Below are 20241 nucleotides of genomic sequence, written 5' to 3'. Positions count from 1 at the left end.
ATTTGGGATCTCCTGCACCTAACACACCAGGAGAGCCTGTCTTTCGTTCTGCTATCCCTGGACCAGGAGAAGGCATTTAACAGACTGGATCATGGGTACCTCACAGGCATGCTGTGGGCCTGTGGCTTCGGGCCCCGCTTCATGCGGGTTTGCCAGGTACTGTACACCTCCTCAGAGTGTTTGGTCAAGCTCAACTGTACCCTGACAGAGCCTGTCCCATTCAGGAAAGGGGTGCATTAAGGCTGCCCACTGTCACACCATCTGTAGGCCTTGACCCTGGAGACCTTCCTTGTTCTCCTGTGGAGGCGGGTGGCAGGGTTGATGCTCTGGGAGTTGACGATGCGGCTGGCCCTGTCAACGTATGCTGACAACCTACTGCTTGTGGTCCAGGACTCAGGTGACCTGGCACAGGTAGAGGCCTGCCAGGCATTGTACTTGGCTTCCTCCTCTGCCTGGGTTAACTGGGTCAAGAGCTTTGGCTTAGCAGTGGGGGATGGGTGGCAGGTGGGCTCACTCTAACCTGTGCTCCATGAGACCTGCTGGAGTGCAGGCTCGCTGCTCTATTTTAGCATCTACCTGATGCCCACAGACCCCTCCCTGCCAGAGAACTGGCCCCAGTTGGACACAAGGGTGGTGGAGCGGCTCTGGGCATGGGCAGGGCTCCTGAGGTGTCTTTACCTGCATGAGAGAATGCTGGCGCTTAACCAGTTGGTCCTGTCCATGCTCTGGCACCGCTTATACACCCTGCCTGTGCCTGCTGAGGTCCTGGCAGGGCTGTAGAGATGGGCAGGAGTTTTTCTGTCCAGGATGGTACTGAGTCACTGTGGAGGTCCTGAGCCTCCCCTTGCAGGAGGGCGGCCAGGGCCTGGTTTGCCTTCAGGCCCTGCAGTGACTGCTATATGGTGTTGGTAACCACGCAGCATGGGGCCACCTGGGATGCACCTTCCTCTGCTACTTCTGGGGCTCCAATTGAGAGGTGATCTTGTGGCCATCTACAAATTCATCAGCAAGGAACAGCAGGAAATAGGGGATATGATGTTTACCAGGGTGTCCATCAGAAACAATGGCCACAAATGGAAGGAGAGCAAAGTTAGATTGGACATCAGGAAAAAATTCTTTACAGTGAGGGTTGCCAAAATATGGAATACACTTTCAAGAGACGTGGTGCTATCCCCTTCTTTGGAGGTATTTAAGAGGAGATTGGACAAACTTGGCTGGGGTCATTTGACCCCAGCACTCTTTCCTGCCCAGGGTAGGGGGTTAGACTTGATGATCTAATAAGTCCCTTCCGACCCTAAAATCTATGAAATCTATGATATGGCCTACAGCTCCTTGGTCTGTGGGACTTCTTCCTGCAGGACCCGCAAAGGCTGCCAGATTTTCTCCTCTGGGCCTGGAGGCTGGTGTCCACCTCCAAGACCCCTGCAACATTCACCCAGGGTGTCGACCTGCTTGTTGAGACCCTTCTCTGGAACCTCCAGCTGGAGGTGCCAACAGCAGAGGCGCCCCAGTTGCAACAGAGGTGTCACCCGTATCGAAGATCTCCTAGACTATGATAGGCAGGAGTGGGTGGACCCCACTGCACTAGCCTGGCACATGGGTCTACCCATGACGCATGCAGCCTGGCCTAGTGGCACTCCCCACTCCACCACCTAAGCTGGCTAGAGGACATCAGACTGGTTCACTTTTCTACCATCCATTGTTGCCAGCTCTACATGCTCATGTGCTGCACAGTTCATCATGCCACCCTCATGTCCTGCCCAGACACCAAGTGGCTGGACTTGCTCGGTGAGGGCATGGCTGGGGCACCCCAGTCTGTACTCCAACCTCATCCCATGATTCACTGGACATCTCAGCTGGTGGCTCCTCCATGGAGCCATTGCCATGGTCATGTATGTGGCAAGCTTCACAGACACCCTGGTATCCTGCCCCTTCTGTGGGCAGAGGGAGACCCTGGCACACATGACACTCTAGTGTGCCAGACTGCAGCCTCTTCTGAAGTTCTGATTCATAGATTCATAGAAGTAGGTTCAGAAGGGACCTTGTAGATCTTCAAGTCCAACCCCCTGCCCTGGGCAGGAGAGAAAACCAGGTTCAAATGACCCCAGCCAGGTAGACATCTAGCCTCCTCTTAAAGACCCCCAGGTAGGAGCCATCACCACTTCCCATGGAAGTTAGTTCAAGATCCTAGCTGCCCTGACTGTGAAGTAGTGCCTTCGGATTTCTAGTCTAAACCTACTCTCTAACAACTTGTGGCCATGATTCCTTGTTACCCCTAGGGTGGTGCTAGGAGGAAAAAGTTCTCTCCCAAACCCTGCTGGTCCCCCCTAGTGAGTTTATAGATGGCCACCAGGTCCCTATTCAGCCTTCACTTGTGAAGGCTGAACAGATTAAAGTCCTCTAGGCTCTCTTTGTAGGGTCTGCCCTGCTGTCCCCAGATCACATGGGTGGCCCTCCTCTGGACCCTCTCAATGCTGTTCACATCCCTCCTGAAGTGCAGCGCCCAGAACTGAACATGGTACTCCAGCTGCGGCCTGGTCAGTGTCGCATAGCGGGGGAGGATCACCTCCTTGGCCCTGCTTGAGATGCATCTGTGGATGCACGACAAGGTCCGGCTAGCCCTTCCAACCATGACCTTGCATTGTCGGCCCATGTTTATCTTGGAGTCAGTAATGACTCTAAGATCTCTTTCTGCCATCATGCTCTTGAGAAGGGAGTTTCCCAGCTTATAAGTGTGCTGCTGGTTCCTACTGCCCAAGTGCAGCACCCTGCACTTGTCAGTATTGTAACCCATCCTATTTTCGTTAGCCCACCCCTATAACAGGTCCTGCTGTAATCTGTCCTTCCCTACTAGTGTGCCCACCTCACCCCAAATCTTGGTATGATGAGCAAATTTAAACAGGCTGCTTTTCACCCCATTGTCCAAGTCACTAATAAAGAAATTGGACAGTGTGGGCCCAAGGACCGAGCCCTGGGGGACTCCACTGCCCACTTCCCTCCAGGCCGAAAATGACCCATCCACCACTACCCTCTAAGTAAGATCCTTCAGCCACGTTGAAAACCATTTGACTGTGTAGGCATTAATGCCACAGTCACCTAGTTTTTTAATGAGAATGGGGTGGGAGATGGTGTCAAAAGCCTTGCTGAAGTCCAGAAAGACTACATCCACCACAACACCTGTGTCCAATGCTTTTGTAACCTGATCATAGAAGGCAATCAGGTTGGTCTGACAGGACCAGCCCCTAATGAAACCATGCTGGTTGCCCTTGAGCATCATCCCTGCTGCTGGGCCATCACAGATGTGCTCCTTGAGAATCTTCTCAAAGAGTTTCCCCAGGATTGAAGTAAGACTAATGGGCCTATAGTTGCCCAGGTCGTCCCTCTTCCCTTTTTTAAAGATGGGGACTACAATGGCTTTCTTCCAGTCATCTGGCACCTGGCCAGAGCACCATGAGTGCTCGTAAAGCTGTACCAGGGGCCCTGCAATAACCCCTGCCAATTCCCTCAACACCCTGGGGTGGAGAGCATCTGGACCTGCTGCTTTGAGCATGTCCAGCCCCTCCAGAAGGTCTCTAACCTGGTCCTCCCTGACCTTCGGCCTGGCAGCATTTCTCCTGAGTCCGTTTGGGATCTTGTTCCCTGTACAAGAAAATGGAGGTGAAGAATTTGTTAAAGAGGTCTGCTTTCTCCTCTGGTGCAACCACCAGATTGCCAAGCATATCCTGCTGAGGCCCCACATTATCTGGTGCTTTCTTCATTCTCTCTATATATTTAAAAAAGGACTTTTTATTATCTTTGATCCTTGATGCTACCCCTAGCTCCGTATCTGCCTTAGCTTTTCTAACAGCCTCCCTACAGACCCAAGTGGTAGAGGTATACTCCTTTTTGGTGATAGCCCCTCCCTTCCACTGGGTGTATGCCTACTTTTTGGCAATCAGGCATTCACAAATGCCCTTGGTGAGCCAGGGGGGCTTTTGGGCACTCTTGCCCCCCCTTGCTTCTTGCTGGGATTGTCACCCCTTGGGCTCTGAGTATCATCTCCTTAAGGAATGACCACTCATCTTGGGCACTGAGTTTCCCTACTCTCAAGAGCCCCACTGCCTCTCCCACTAATCTCAACTCATTGAAGTTGGGTCTCTTAAAGTCTAGGGCTACTGCCTTGCTGCAGACCCTTGACATCCTGCACTGGATGGTAAATTCCAGCAAGCGATGATCACTATCGCCCAGCTTCTGGTTGAATTTCACCGCCCACCTTTTTGTTTTTGGTCACCCCATCCACAGCCCCACCAAGTCCTGGAACCTCCTGGTCAACCACCTCCTGGCCCTGGCCAAGTGGGCCCTATACTTGACCAGGAAAGAGGCTTTGGCTGGGAAGGTGCCCGGAGATTGCAGGGCCACTTGTCTGTGCAAATTTCCGGGCAGAGTACCAGTTGGAGGTGTCCACTGGCTCCTTGGATGCCTTTGAGGACCAGTGCGTGCTGTCCAAATGGCCAAGTGGTCAGCCACCTTGTCTGCCCTCCAGTGCTGGCCCTGGACACTCTCCTCCACCAGGGTCTCGCCACTTGCCTCACCAGCAGAGATCCTAGTGTTCCTTGCTTAAAAATTGCAAATTCTTTGATAAGAAACCCAAATCTTTCATTAAAATACTCAAAATCCATGTTCTTCTGCTATTAAAATGAAACACCTATATGTAGAGAAATCTATATATATAGGCAATGTTTTATTGATATATTTACAAGTTTAAAGCAGTTTGGAAGCCTGTCAGTGTCTCTCTCATCCTAATAAAATGGATTGTAAATATCTATACACTTTGGCATTTACTTTTGGTTTTTTTGTCATAGAAAAATCAGAGCTGCCCCTACCACTTCTGCTTACCAGGATGTGTGACACTGGGCAGCACTGATATGCCAGTCCCCTGCCCCTGCCCTTGCCCCTCACTCTCAACCCACAGCTTATCCCAGTCCTCTCACTCCTGACCCACAGCCTGTGCCTGCCCTCACTAGCTCCCTCCCAGCCACAGCTTTGTCCCAGGACCAGGCCATGAATCCAGCTGCAACTGTCGCATCCACTGCACTTAGGCTCTGTGGAGTGCCAGCCCTTGCTGTTCTGTGCCCTGCCTCATGCTGTTCCTGGGAAGCCCTCCAGGGCCTTTACCTCCCAGCCCAGTCTCCCCCTACATAGGCTGCTTTAGGGTGGCAGGGAAGCTCCAAGCCTGGCTCTGGAGACCTCTCCTACCTGGAGCACTCCCCCACTTGCAACCCCCACATCTCCCTCACCCACCCTTGCTGCCACCTCTACTAGCCCATCACACCCCGTAAGTGGGTCCTGGGACCAGGAGTACCCCTAGGCTGGGGCTGCATGTCCCAGCACTGGTGTGGGCATAGGGCAGGGCTGCAATATGGCAGTTGCCTCTGCATCTGTGGCTCCCACCAGCAGGTTCTGTCCCATCCTGTTTGGCGGCTGGGGACACAGGGTATGATTTGTGGGGGGAATGTGGAAATTTATGCAGGTGAGGTTTGTGGAGGCGTATGGGGCTTGTATGGGGGTTTGGGTTGTGTAAGGTTTGTGGCTGGGTATGTGGGTGGGGCCTTTGTGGGAGTGGTTTGGGGCCACAGGGACTGTGTGTGGGTGGTGAGCTGCTTTGGAGAGGTGGGTCCCTTGCCTGCCTCCCACATGGTGCACAGCTCCCCTGCAGCAGCAGTGGCTGTTGGGGCACCCAGGGCCCTCCTGGAAGAGCCCCCCGCATATGGCATAGGGCAGCATGACACAGCCCTGGCCACCTGGCATCACATCACGTAGGGGTGGCCTGGCCTGGTTTGGGGCTATGCACCTTCGGGCAGCACTGGGCCACTCTGGTGGTCACCCAACCTCCTGGCACCACTCGCAGAGATTGTGCTTGGGACCAGGCTGGGCCCTGCCTCCATGGAACTGGCCTAGCTCGATGGCGTGCAGGGCACTTGGAGGCAGGACCCAGCCTGGCCCAACGTGCAGTCCCTGCAAGCAGAGCTGGGACCCCGGGTGACAGCCAGAGCAGCCCAGTCCTGCCCAAAGGCACACAGTCCCTAGCTGGGGCAGGCACAGATGGTGCTGGGTGCCAGGTGGCCAGGGCTGTGCTGCACTGTACCATGCCACAGGAGGGCTCTGCCAGGAGGGCCCTGAGTACTCAGACAGCCACTGCTGCTGCACAGGGCTATGCATCATGTGAGGGGCAGGTGGAGGACCCACTCCTCTCGAGCAGCTCACCACTCGCACACAGTCCCCTACACCTTGACAGCCCCCCACCTCCAGTTCCCCCCAACCCACAGTCCCTATTTACCTGGGACAGAACACAGGTCCAAGTCATGCCTTGCCCTGCTCTTGTTTTCTGGATTTCCAGGTACTAAATTTAGAGCCCGCACTGCAAATATGCAGCACAGGTAACATTTTTTTTCCCTGCATGCCTCTTGCAGTGTCTCAGACTTCTTTGAGACACTGCAACAGGCATATGCGTGCTCATCTGAATGTGCCCCTTGTATCCATCACTGGGAAAGAATGACTTGAAAATATTACAGGCTGCTTCCTATTTTGCATGAACCAGGCTTTCCCTATGTAGCAGTCACCAAAGGGAAGTCAGTCTTTAGTAACAAGGGAGAGTTCTCTTTGTCTTCTACTAGCTGCCTTCTGCCTTTGTGCTACTAGAAAGGAAAATATGTTCCAGGAGAGAGACAGCTCATCCTCTCATACTCCTGAATGGAGGAATCTAGAGAAGTGACCAAAAGAGTTTCACCTACTCAAGCAGAGGAGGAGGAATGGTCAATCATCACTGTTCTGCCCTTCAATTCTTACACAAGACCAGGAGAAGCACCTGGGCCAGGTGGCTCTCCCTTCCCCTCCATAGCCCTATGGAAAGCAGCAGGGGGAGCAAGAAAGCTGTAAGGTTTCACATATGTATAGGAACCACCTGCAGGACCTTGAGAAGAAATAAATGATGATGTTAGTGGCTTGAGCCTTTTCTCCTTTTTTGCATTTGTCTCATTCCCTGTTTTTGCATTCCTTTGTGTGCTTACACTTTCTCCACTACACTCTCTATTTTGTCCTTTCCTTGGTTCATATGCACAGATGTGCCTGCCCCCTGTCTTTTGTTCTTTCCTCTAGTTCCTGGGGGCATGAATGCTGTGTGCCCCCTGATTGGAGGGGGCACCACCTGCAGGCAGCGGTGGCAGTGGGGGCATGGTGGAAGTGACTGGGGAGCTCCTGCAGGCAGCTCAGTGGCAGGGGTGGGCCGAGCAGGGAGGTCCTAACGGTGGCCATGGTGGTCAGCGCAGGGGAGGGGGCAAGTGCTGACCACTGGTCAGCGACCACCTGTAGATGCTGCCAGTGGTGTTGGCAGCAAGGGGGGTGGTGAGTGGCAACCACCCACAGGTGCTGCCAGCAGTGTCAGCAGGGCTTTTGGCAGGGGCTGCACCACCAAACACGGGGTGCATGTTCACCCGCGTGCACCCCCTATATGTTGCCAATGCCTGGGGGAAAGGACTGTGGTACTTTTTGATTGGTTGAAGAGCTTTCTATAAATAGATAAGCAAAAATGTACATGGGAAAATTCAGCTTGGAGGCAGATGCGAGTTTATGGCATCTGTGGTACTCCAGATAAATAAGCCAGAAAAACCCAAAATGAAGGCATGGCTGTACATTCTCCAGCATGAAAGGCCACTCAGGGTAGCTGCAGTTCCTGAGCACCTGTAGTACAAAACAACTCATGGTTTGTACAACTGCCCCCACTGGCAACCTCTAAGGCTTAGTGACAAGCTATGAAAAATACAAGGGGCTTACAATGCCTTCATGGGTATTATTGACAGGTCTTTATAGCCCACAGTGTTTGAAAGATATAAGGCTAAACTAGGACTCTGAGGTTTGTGGGTCCCAAGTGGTGATGCCAATCTATTATGATTCTTGTACCTGTACTAATTGCTTCACAACAATGATTGCACTGAGTTGTAGTTCAGAAAAAATGAAACAAGCCAAGATCACACGAAAAACAACTGAGCTACAGTGAGCTGAATTAATTCTGCCTTATTTTTGCCATCAGAGTATCTCCAGGGGAATTCTACATCTTTGCGCCTCCCTGTAATCTGTCCAGTAATCTCCACAGACTCTCAAAATTTGTTTTGTCTTCTGCCAAGCACAATGCAATCATAAAATACAATTTTATATTAAAGATGCAAAGCCAGTCCTCTGCAACTATTTTCTTCTTTTATACTCATATTTAATCTTTGCTCTTTCCTATTAATGTCACCAGCCAGTCAAATACAGCAGAAGAAGAGTAAAACAATGTGTTAATGATATAGCTGCACCAAGTAGCTCACAATTTATAAATATTCACAAGAAACTGTTGCAGAGAGATGACATTTCAGTCCAAAATTTGACTGTATTGATTTGAAGAAATAACAACTAATGATGGGAGGTTACATTTGCCAGGAGTTTGTTCGTGTTGGTTTACTGGCGCATGATGGAACATGTTAGAGTGAGTGAAAACATCCTGATCTTCTAAAATGTCAGGCCCAATGATCTAATCCTAGTTCCGCAGGGAGGTGGAGTTCACAGTGTCACGGGCAGTCAGAACTCTGAAGGCAGAGGCAGCGATGGACCTGATCCTTTTTTGTTTTTGGTGGAGCCTGACAACCTCTCCCATGGCCAGGGAGTGAGCTGCCAGTGGGGCGAGTGGCTCCTGAGCTGTAGGGGTCCCTGGTCCTTCCCCCCATGGCAGCAGTGCCCCTGGGCCATCCAGGCAGGCTGTTAGCGGGCCAGGTCCTGCCCCAGCTTGGGGTTGGGGGAAGAGTTGGACTGAGCTGGGTTCTGCCTCTAGCAGCCTGGCCAGGCGGCCCTGGGTGGCACTGCCACTGCAGAGGGAGGCCCTCCCACAGCTCAGGGGTTGCTTGGCCTGTCGGCAGGTTGCCTCCCAGCCATGGGCAAGGCGGGCAGATTCCACTGGACAAAGAAAGAAAAGGATCAGGCCCCTAGCCATAATGTGATGGAAAAATTGTTTAGTTCTCAGGATTTTATTCTATACCCCACTATTTCAATTTAGGGGGCACAGAACAAAACCTTGGAGATTAAAACCCCATCACGTGTACAAGCACCCTAGAAGTGCAAGGTACCATGCTGTAAGACAGATCCATCAGGTCTTCTCGAAAGTCAAGGGCCTGCAGTGTCCATTTTCTCCAGCCCTAGGACAGACCCACCAAATGCATCTTCCGTGGAGCTGTAACTCTTGCAGCTTCCACTGTCCTCAACCCTAATTCCAATGTCTGTTGTTACTGTTTCACAATTGACAGGAATATCAGTGTCACAGAGTTTCTGCAGGGGCTTTAACTGACAGTTCACCAGATAGTTTAAACAATAATTGGTTTTGGTCCAATTCAGACTAAACACGTTTTAAGAACAAAGACATTTCCAGCAGCCAGAAGCAGCATCCACTGCTGCTGCTATTGATGGAATAGCTGGACTGCTGAGCCACATTATGTCTCACTGGCTGCATCTATGCATGCATTTACTCCATCCTAGATTTACTGTGCAGTAAGATACTGCATAGTAAGGGTTTTTGGATATGTCAACACATGCGGGAATTAGGGAGCAGATTTGCTCCCAATTCCCTTCAGCCCTGCAATGCACCACTGTGGCCAGTGGAGGGAGATCCAGGGTCCCCCTGGGTTAGGGGTGGGCAAAATGTGGCCCGTGGGCCGGATGCAATCTGCCAGGCCATTCTATTCTGCCCATGGGACCCCTACAAAATTTAGAAAATGTATATCTATCTGCCCCTGACTACCTGTCATGTGGCCCTCAATGGCTTGCCAAAACTCAGTAAGCGGCCCTCCACCTGAAATAATTGCCCACCCCTGCCCTGAGTGCTGACCCAGAGGCTGCCAGAGAGCACCGGGCCCGGAGATAGCTGTCTTTTGGGCCTGGGAGGCTGCATGCTGTTGGAGCAGGGACAATGCCCCCCTGCCCTGGCAGCAGGGTGCTGCTGGCCCTGTCTCCCTGATCAGGCACACAGCCTTGGAAAAAGCTGCAGGGGAGGAGCAGGTCCCAGCCCCCTGCCCAGCTCTGCCAGTGGGGTAGCTAGCAGCTAGCTTGCTGTTAGCTGCCCCACTGGTGGATTGAGGCAGGGGCTGCAACCTGCCCCACCCCTGCAGCTCTGTTCTAAGCCTTTTGCCTCAATCACCCAATCAGGGCACAGGGTTGGGGCCTGCCTCTGTTGTGACAGTTTCCAGCCAGCCCCAAGCTGCACAGAGAAGTCTGCGTGTGCAGCCTGGAGCTGGCTGGGAACCATAGGTGACTGGTGCCACCTTAGTCAGGGTGGGCACATGCCCCACCCCGTGACCAGTCCCACCAACCAGAATGGGGGGTCCCTCATGGATGATCCTGCAGTCCCGGGGGGGAGGTCCCCCCCATGGGCAATCCTGCAGTTTGCGGGGGGGGGGGGGGGTGGTCCCATGATGGCCAATTACTGCAGCTGATCACTGTGCTCACTGCAGCCGCTTCCAGGAGTGGCAGTGGCTGTGGCTGTGGCTGTCGCTGCTTCTGGGAGCAAGTGCCAGCTGATCACTGCAGCCTCTCCCAGAAGCAGCTGCAACCACTCCCAAAAGCAGCGGCAGTGAGTGCAGCGATTGGCCGGCACTTGCGGAGTGGGGGGCACTGGCTTTCCTGCCTTCCCCCCTGCCCATCACCTAAGCAGCAAGCACGGCTGTTGGGGTGCACTGGCACTCTCAGGGGGTGCGTGTGCACCGTCTATGCATCACCACTGCTGGGGACTGCCAGAAACAGGACAGTTTCCAGTCACCTCCAAGTTGCATGTGGTTTCCTATGCATCCTGAGGCTGGCTGGGAACTGGCCTAGTCAGAGGCAGGTCCCAGCCAGCTCCAGGCTGGGCAGGGAACTGTCCTCATGCAGAGTACTCCAAGCCTCTGATAACTGTGGAGTGGGAGCTGGAAATCTTATTCCCTGCCCAGCTCTGTAGGCACAGAGCAGGAGGGGAGTAGGTTGAGGAGCTATTTCCCCCTTTAGTTCTGTGGTTTCAGAGTTGTGCGGGGCAAGCTCACCAGCCTGTTCCCTCCTCCCTGAGCTCCATGCTGGCAGAGCTGGACAGGAAACAAGCTCCCTAGCCTGAGCCTGCAGGGAGCTCCCAGCACCAGGGGCTCAGGCAGGAAGATAAGCATCTCCCAACAATGGCCCCATGGTGGCAGAGCTACTGCTGGGAGATAAAGGTCTCGCAACCCCTCACTATTGCCAGATTTGCCCATCACTGTGGAGTGTTCTCATTTATTAGGGACACATTTCTAGGGTCTTTGTAATTCTATCAATGTGCTGCTTGTGTGTACTGGTGTTTCTAAACGGAGCTCTATCTCTCCCTTCTGCAAGTCCTCACCCCCAGTGGAGCTATCTTGCAGGACTCAGTTTCAATGGGGCTGGGTTCCTCCAGCCACAAAATCAATCAAATGCACACACACAGATTAACGTGACACACCTGACCGTGCTGGGTTGATCAGCATGGACAGGCTGACCCCCTCATATGCCAGGAATCAGTTCATTAAGGTAACAATAAAATGCAGTCAGGCACAAGCACACAGGTAAATAGAATGCCTCTGAATCCAGCTGACACCTTTATGGGCCAGCATTCAGTTCATTAGAGCACATCTGAGCCAACCTGGGTCAGTCAGCCTCTACAAGCTGATCCCCTTAAGTGTCTCAAATTCAGCACATCCCAATCTTTTGCCCTAACTGTCCTAGTAGCGGTATTATGACTGACAGTTAGGTAGACAATATTTCTGGGCTTCACAGGGATCTTTGGCTTAGGTAAAAGAAGCGTTGCTGCAGAGCAAGTGGGGAAGGAGAAGTAGAGAAGGAAAAATACACCCGGTTACCACCAGTTTGACTATAAAAGTTATTTATTGCTAAATATATAAAATATATAATGGTAGTAGTAATAATAGACACGCAAGGAAAAACAAACAAAACAATTATAATATTACCCTGGTTTTTTTGGGGAAACCTAGCTCAAGCTTAACTAATACAATTCAGGTTCAGAAACCTATGCCTAGAGAGAAAAAGGAAGAGCGAGAGAGAGAGCTGAGATCTCACCGTTCCAAGGCACTCGGGTGATTTGTTGACAAGCAAAGTTCTCAGCACGATCCTTGAAGGGAGACGATCTATTTCTCCCAGCTTCTCGAGAACAACAGTGGATGGTGTCAGAGAGATTTCTTCCTCTTGAAGCACGCTGTTTGCTGCTTTTATGGATTTTTATATCCTCAGTTCAGCTTCTTCAAAGCATTCTTTTAATTGTGTAAATAATTATCTTTTCTATTGACAAGGAGTTATCTGGTCTGGAACATCTCAAGTAGCTGATTAACAACCAGGAAAAACATAAGTTTTTCCTAGATGCCTAAGAGCCAACTTAATTTTTATGGATAGCAGATATACTGGATGGGATACCTCATTGTTTCTTCTCAGATGGCTTGCAGCATCAGGGTTTTGTATTTTACCTGTTGTGAATAAGCCTGACTTTAGCATGAGTGTTCATAAACTTTGTGGGGAGGACTTCCACTAGTCATCCCGGGAAGGGTATGACAGCATTTGTGGTCAGGGCTCCAACAGGCTAGATGCTGTGATGAACCCTTAACCATTGTTCAAATGTTGCCCATTTGACTCAGTTTCTTGCCTCAGTATTCCTTAACCTGGCGACCAAGGTTTAGTCAATCAGGTTTAAATAGGCCTCCCATAGTGGGACTGGGGAATGTATGGCCCGAGATGCCTAGTAAACTTTTCTTCTGCCTAGTAAACTTTAGTTCTGGTTAGATGAGGGGTGTGTAGGGGGGGAGGGGGAGGAATAGAAAAAGTCCATTGTAAGTCCAGCAAGCTGGGTGCCAGGCCTCCCTCAGGAAGACAAAGCTGACAGGTAACACCACCCCCCAATCATGATGGCAGAGTAGGGGCTGGAGTATAAGGATTTCCCAGCCCCTTGTTCTGCAACTGTGATCTGGGAGCCGGCCGCTTGGAGCTCTCTACTGCTGGGGAAGGGGCACATAGCCCCCACCCAGGCTTCTATAGCAGAGCCTGCCCCAGCAGCGGGCAGCTCCCGGGGCAGGAGCTACCTCCCACCCCCGGTGGACAGCTGACTGGGAGCAGATTTGGCTCCCAGCCAGCCGTCTACATGAGCACTAATGCCAAGTAAATTTGCTACTTGCATTTGCAGGTAGTGAATTTATTCAGGATTAGAGAGATTTACTGTGAAGTAAGCATGTGCCCATGGAGACCCACATGTGTACTCACAGTAAACTAAGCTAATTTGCTGCTAAGCATCTTGTGTAGATGCACCCACTTTGGTGCCAGGTGCAGTGTGTGATTTCTTCTACTTCCCTCACACATTCCTGCAAGGGCCAGCCACATCCTGGCTCAGCCCTTACTTAGGACCAGTAAGTACTCAGCTTATGTGAAATTCCTCATCAGTTGCTACATGATCCTGTTTTCCCAGGCAGCTGCTTTGGTTTTCTATCAACAAACAACTCTGGATTGATTTTAGTGCCACTTCCTGATTAACAAAATAATCAGGGAATACTGGGTAGTGTGTGGTGATTGTAAGCTCATATGCAATTTGTTCTGGGCACGCTCAGAAGAGAGAGATGAACTAAAAGAACTACAGTGTATGAAGAGATGGTTTGCCACCTAAAGCACTAGCCATCCACTTTTAGGAGATGTCTAAGATCGAGACATCTCTAACAGTAAAGTAAATGGTTTCATCTTATGATACTGCTGAGGAAAATGCTCCATAAAATACCTGTACTTCAAGCACATCATTTTGACATAATGTAGTAAGAAACTCCAGTTTTTGTTTGGTTTTCATTTATCATCTGAATTTCACAGAGGTCTTTTTAGAAAGAATTACAGTAAAAGTGTCAACTAATAGTGTATATTGTAAGTCTGCATGTCATGTGAGTGTTTTTGTTTTATACATAGTGTACAAACATCTGGAGATGTTAACATAATTATTTTACATCTACTTCTCTCTAGGAACAGGACCATTTTGTTTTACTTTAATATTCTGAAATGTGCCAGCCCGATAGTTCTAATTAACCTACAGTGCCCTACAACACAGGTAAGTGAAGTACTGAGAAAATGTTCTCCCTGCCATTTGGTATGGATAGTTTGTAGAAATGTATTGATTTACTATTTGCATTTTGTAGAATATAAAATAATTCTATAGTCTAGGTATAACACAGTGTACACAATTCATGATGACCAGGAGAAAATACAGGAAGGAATAGGATTGTGTATTTTGGATATAGAGTGGAAGAAATTCCCAAGATAAGCTAGGTCAGGTCTACCTAACTGTCAGTCATAATCTAGTACAGTATAAGTTCTGTTATCCGGCATTTTACAAGCTGGCATGCTGGCTTGTAAGAGAAAGTAAAACCGGAAGTGCCCACAGTGGCACTTATGGTTTCTCTGAGCCCCCACGGCCTGGGGCAAAGCAGCCCGAGCTGCTGAGGCCCCACAACCCGGGGGCATAACAGGCTGTGTGGGTCCTGCCTCCCTGTCCTGCAGCGCCTGTGGGAGGAACAGTAATGCCACGGGAGGGGCAGAAGGACACCCCAGACGCGGCATGAGAAGCGGCAGCCACGGCCACTCAATTAACCAACATATTTTGTTATCCAGCATCCCCCATTCCTGGGGGATGCCAGATAGCACAGCTTTTACTGTACAAGGAACTGTGCAGCCATATAGTTTTTGCAGAAAACAGTTTTGACAGGCATCTGGATTTTTCTAAACTCATCCCTTTTTAACCAGAACACATTCCCTTGCTTACAACCAGCAGCAGGGTTTGTTGGTCCAGGCAGATCACATGCATTCTGTTCTGAGGAGCTGCAAGTAATCAATACAGTTGCTTAATTTTGGGTGACCTTTTAGATTGGCTAATCACTTGTTGATTGGTGGATAATCAGTCTCCACATTAGACTGGAGGTTATGTTGTGCTATGCAGATAGAGAATGATACAGCACTGTACAAATTTGCTGGTGTCCTAAATTATGCTCTATGGCCACATCTGCATGAAAAACTTAGGCCGATCAGGGGCGCAGACCTGAGAAACAGTGACATTTCCAGCAGGGGATGTGGGAGTGGACAGTTATCTTTCTCTTCTTCTTTGCTGCTGCAGTCTCAATCAAATGCTGGATCTCTATCCTCTGTTACCAGTTTTTCTTGGTTTCTCCTTGCAGTTGAGTTGAGATGTACCTCCCCTTCTACCCACCAGATGTGATTGGGATTGGGGTGTAGGCTGGGAAACTGTTTCCCAGCCCCTGCACTGATCAGCAGATTGGGGCACAGGACTGGGAAACTGCCCTTGCCCGCAGCAGCTGTTTCCAAGCGGTTTTCCCAGCTGCTCTTCTAGAGGACAGTTTCTCAGCCCTGCTCCCTGATCTACTGATTGGAGTGTGTGGCTGGGAAATGACTGCTTTTGGCTGGGAAACAGCTTGTGCTCCCAACACTCTGAAGGCAGAAACAGTGAGGAGCTTGATCCTTTTTTTTGGGCAGAGTCTGCCCACCTCTCCCATGGCCAGGGAGCAAGCTGCCAGCAAGATGAGCAGCTCCTGAGCTGCAGGGGACCCTGGACCTTCCCTCCATGGCAACAGGGGCCCCCGGGCAGACTGCTAGCAGGCCAGGTCCTGCCCCAGTTTGGGGTCAGGGAAGAGTTGGATTGGGCTGGGTGCTGCCTCCAAGCTGGGGCAGGACCCAGCCCTCTAGCAGCCTGCCCAGGTGGCCCCGGGGGGCACTGCTGCTGCAGAGGGAGGGGATCCCCACAACTCAGGGCTTGCTTGGCCAGTTCCCCCACCCCCTGCTGCCTGAGCTGACTGGGACCAATTAATCTACTGCGTAGTAAATGCTGTGCACGTGTAGACAGTGACACTTTACTATGCAGTAGATTAGTGTACTGGAAAGTAAAGCATCTCATGTAGATGTGCCCACTGTAAATCAAGCAAAGTGAAATAGGCACAAACAGTAGGTTGTTCTTAGTAATATCTATTTTTAGGTATAAAACATCTCCGTCAACCTGAAGGAACATTTTCTCTCTATTCAAGAATTTGACAGGATCAATTTGGATGCTGTCTTGTCCTGCAGGTTGTTAACTCTCTGGCTGTATAGGATAATGATACAGAGCCATCTGTTGCTTTATGGCTTGCTCTTTAAATGAATGAGGAAGCTGTGTTTTTTCTTTACAGTCCTTTCCCCTTCCATGGTCTCTGCAGAGGGTTGTGAGTTAAAAGACCCAAAGGTCTAGTCTCTATTAGTAAAACTATGGCTTTATAAACAGGTGTAGCACATTTCACTGCCTGATTTTACAATTGAAGATACTGGTGATTACAATAACAAATGTGCTCAGAGTAGCTGATTTTTCTGAACTAGGGTAAAATTAAATTGTCTTGAGTCCCAGCCTAATGGCTAATCCACCAGACAGTGGCACTGACACCAATAAATTATTTTGTGGCATTCAGCCTCTCCTGTAGATTAGCACGATATCTCAGTCTGGACATTCCTTCAAGTGTTAATAATGTGAAAGAATTACTGAGAACTCTTGTGCAGCCTACCTTGGAGGTAACATTTCACTCATTTGTATAGCATCCCTCTAAAAGGAGGGGTCTGAATTGTATAGCTTTGCAGGGCATACAAAGTTTCTCAGCTTTTTTGGTGCCAAAGAGCTGCGCTTCAAGCTGAATCAGATCAGGCTAGAACTCAGGAGTACAGAGGTGGTGGAAGGGAGTAATGGTTATATTGATCCAGTGAATAAGAAGACCTTGTACTAAGTGTTTTCAAAGGCAGCCTACTTGTGGATATATTCAGTCATTCCCAATCCTCACTTAGTTTCTTATGCTAATCTTGCTTATTCTGGCTTGATCTGGGGAGGTGTGAATTTTACTGCTGACATGTACACCCACCCAGTTTATTTTGAAACCAGTGGGAGTTCGGTAATGGATAAATGGCAATATAATGACCTTAATCTGGTTCACCTAAGTATAGAGTGATATACGCCTAACTTGACTTGGACAGTATCATGGAAAGCGGATTTGATTGAAGATATTTTATAGGAAAAGGGTGAAGTAGTTTTAGCTGCATCAGATTTTATTGATCAGAGTTATATAACTGCAGTAGAGAAAAATGCCGCATTTTGTGAAACCAGCTACTGCCCCAATGTGATCCTATACAGGGCTCCTTGTGCAGAGTGAATCTAAAGCAGACAATATTTTTTCACAATTTTTCACTTAAAAGTTAAAAAGAAAAATGAAGCCAAAAACCAAGCAAACAGAAAACTTCTTTAAATTTTACATGTCTACCAGAATGTGTGGAACCTAACAAGACATCTGTTGAGAGATACAGTACATGGGGAGTCATTTGAAATGGTCTTTTATCAAAAGGTTTAAAAAAGTGTTTATCTAGGGTTTCTAAAGAAAAAAAATGACCATGTCCCTTTCTAAATGCTACAGTAAGCATTTCTCCAAGCAGTCTGATCAAATGGAGCACTTTTATAGATGGGCATTTTTTGTCTTTCTGTTTTGATTGCATGAATCTTCTTGTTCTTCCAATGTATCACAGTGCATTTTTTTCTTCCCTTGCAGCTTTGTGTCTCAAAGTGCCCAGATAGGTTTGCAACCTACATAGACATGCAGGCTTCCTATAGATATAAACCTGATCAGTGGAATTACTACAGACAATTCTGCAAACCTGGTTTTAATAATCCTTGGAAGGTATGTATATACATATAAACATGATGGATTCTTCTTTGAATCACAGGATTTTAGAATCATAGGATCAAAGGGGACCTGAAGGATCAACTTCTTGCACAGCAGAAGAGTGTGCTAATCCTAAACCATCCCAGATAAATAGCTATCCATACCTTTTCAATATATATAATAGGAATTATCCTTAGTGGGTGTCAGTATAGCTCCATCAAATCAGTGAAATAGGCCAATTTTCACCAGTTGCGAATGGTTCCCTATGTGGCTTAGGGATTTGTCAGCAATCAAACACATAACATTGTCAAATCTTTCAGTGTTTGCAGAAGGCTCAGGTTAATGGGAAATACCTGCAGCTTCCCGTATTATGGATGCTGGTGATATGGAAGCCAAGTTTATCCATTAGGTAGGTTTAATTTGCCAGAGATAAGGAGACCTTAGAGTTCTACTAATTAGCTTTTTTTTACCTGGGGAGGGAGCGTTTCTCTCTAAATCAGCAGGCATATGAGCAAGTCTTTTGCAGCTTCTTGTTTAATATTTTATTGAGGAACATGACTGCATCTGTTGGGTAAAGTGACTGTTTTGATATAGCATAGTTTTGCATTCAAACATATGTTAATGTTTCTTCCCACATTAAGAACACCTTGCAAGTCTGACATCAGCCTGAAGTTAATTGTTCTAAAGATAATTTTCTTCTTTGAGAAAGAAATGGGCAAAAACACCTGCCCAAACACCCCTGGTTCAGATATAGGTCTGATGCTATAGGGTTTTTTTCTGTTAGTGTCATTAGAAAAGGCAGGAGAATAGTTTATTCCTAATTTACAATCCTGCAGGGATGCCTGGGACTTTGCTTTCATCATGTGGGTGCCTGGCAGATGTGCTAATCAAATAATGCCAAGAGGTCAAGAAGCAATTTGGGACATTTTCTTGATTTTTTAATAGTCCCTAAGCTTTTAGTCTTTAATAGTCCCGAGACTGAGTAGCATTTAGTGTTTTCATCAAGCCCTTTCTGTTTTTCCCTTTGTCTAGTCTGTTGTCCAAGTTATACGTGATGAAGACTGTCCTTCGATGATCATTCCAAGCAGACCTTGTGAGTGGTTATACTTTTCAAGTTCATTTCAGCAGTGTTGGCATTCACATGAAAGCACAGTTCTGCTCTGGAAGTGACTCTGATGGTGTCATGAACAGGACTCTGTGTTGTCTGTCAGACACTTCTAGATCATTTTTTGACTGTCTAAATGCATATAGATAGTTTCTAGCTGCCAGCCATGAACATTCAGCCTGGGATCAGGTCAAGCCAGCTTTTCCTGGTTTATGAATCATTGCCAATAATGAGGACTCTGCAGACCAAATCATGCCTTCTGAAACAAGTGACTAAGGAACCCCCTTATCTTCATTGACTGGCAGGGCGGCGGTAAGGCCGTACTAGGATTGCTAGCCTCTCAGTTGTTTTTTATTGACAATCTGCAATCTTTTTACTGATAACCAAACTTTTTTACTGACGTACGTTTTTCCTAATGTAAGTGTAACCCTTTTCCAGGCCCTGTACAAGGGCCAGATTCAAATTTAGGGGTTTAACACCAACCATAGAAAAATGTTTGGTTTTCAGTAAAAAGTTTGCAGATTGCAGATTTTACACAATGCTGTGTATACCCCAGGGGCTTTCTACTCACGCCTACAACCTGATACTCCCATGGTTCCCCTCCCCGCTAGACTTAGCTCTGCCAACATATTCTTCCTTCCCAGCATGAACCCCCACCCACCACCCCACAGGCTGTCTGAGCTGCACAACCCTTCCCCATCCTGCCTGGACCATGCACCCCACCTACCTGCAACCCAGCAGTATTGCAAGCAGGGACCAGATGTAGCATGGTGTAACAACCTTCAGGTTCTCCACAGGTTAGAACAAATGTTGTACTGGGGGATGATTTGGAGGGTGTTACTAGGAAGCTCCAGGTTGTTACAGATGGGAAAGAGAGGGCTACAGAGACTCACAATGGCAACAAAGACCTGAAAGAGCTTCATGCAGGATGCTGCACCTTCATTCGGACACTAGGTAGTGCTGCTTCAACATCCAGCTTTGTTCATGAAGCTTCACATGGATCACAGGGCGCTTCAAACAAGGCTCCTAGTGTTTTTACGGACAATTCATTTTTTGTATAGACTTTATGGACAGGCATTTTGGCTTGTTTATGAACCATCCATAAATTTATGGGCAGCTGGCAACCATGGGTAAGGGCATATACTTGGGGTTCAGATGATACTTAATGCCACTTAGGATCTGACCTGTTTTCCTATAGCTGTGCTGGCCCTGTATGACTCATAAAAAGGGGCAAGAGATTTTTTTTTCACTAAAGTCAGATGTCCTCAAATACAGACCCAGAGGTCCACATGCTGGTTCTAGGTTCAGGAATCTAGTTCGAGAATCCTGTTATCGGTCCAGAGAGCAGTGATAAAGTAAGACAGTGCTGTCTTATGCTAGAGT

The 20241-nt window shown here is 48.8% G+C and overlaps 1 protein-coding gene across 3 annotated transcripts in view; it reads left to right on the top strand.

The window, feature by feature from the left end:
- SLC44A5 (solute carrier family 44 member 5) overlaps nt 1-20241 on the top strand; it is a 239894-nt gene that overhangs the window by 176382 nt on the left and 43271 nt on the right. For all 3 annotated transcript variants that reach the window (XM_090046428.1, XM_090046430.1, XM_090046429.1), the window contains 3 exons: nt 14041-14125; nt 17640-17768; nt 18786-18846. In XM_090046428.1, the coding sequence (XP_089902554.1) occupies nt 14041-14125; nt 17640-17768; nt 18786-18846 (275 nt within the window). The remainder of the gene's footprint in view (nt 1-14040; nt 14126-17639; nt 17769-18785; nt 18847-20241) is intronic.

The sequence above is a fragment of the Crocodylus siamensis genome, chromosome 5 (assembly GCF_052110815.1).
Source record: "Crocodylus siamensis isolate JL-2025a chromosome 5, ASM5211081v1, whole genome shotgun sequence".
Taxonomy (NCBI): domain Eukaryota; kingdom Metazoa; phylum Chordata; order Crocodylia; family Crocodylidae; genus Crocodylus; species Crocodylus siamensis.
Note: the sequence above shows the minus strand (reverse complement) of the source record. Positions and strands in the feature narration are given on the sequence as shown.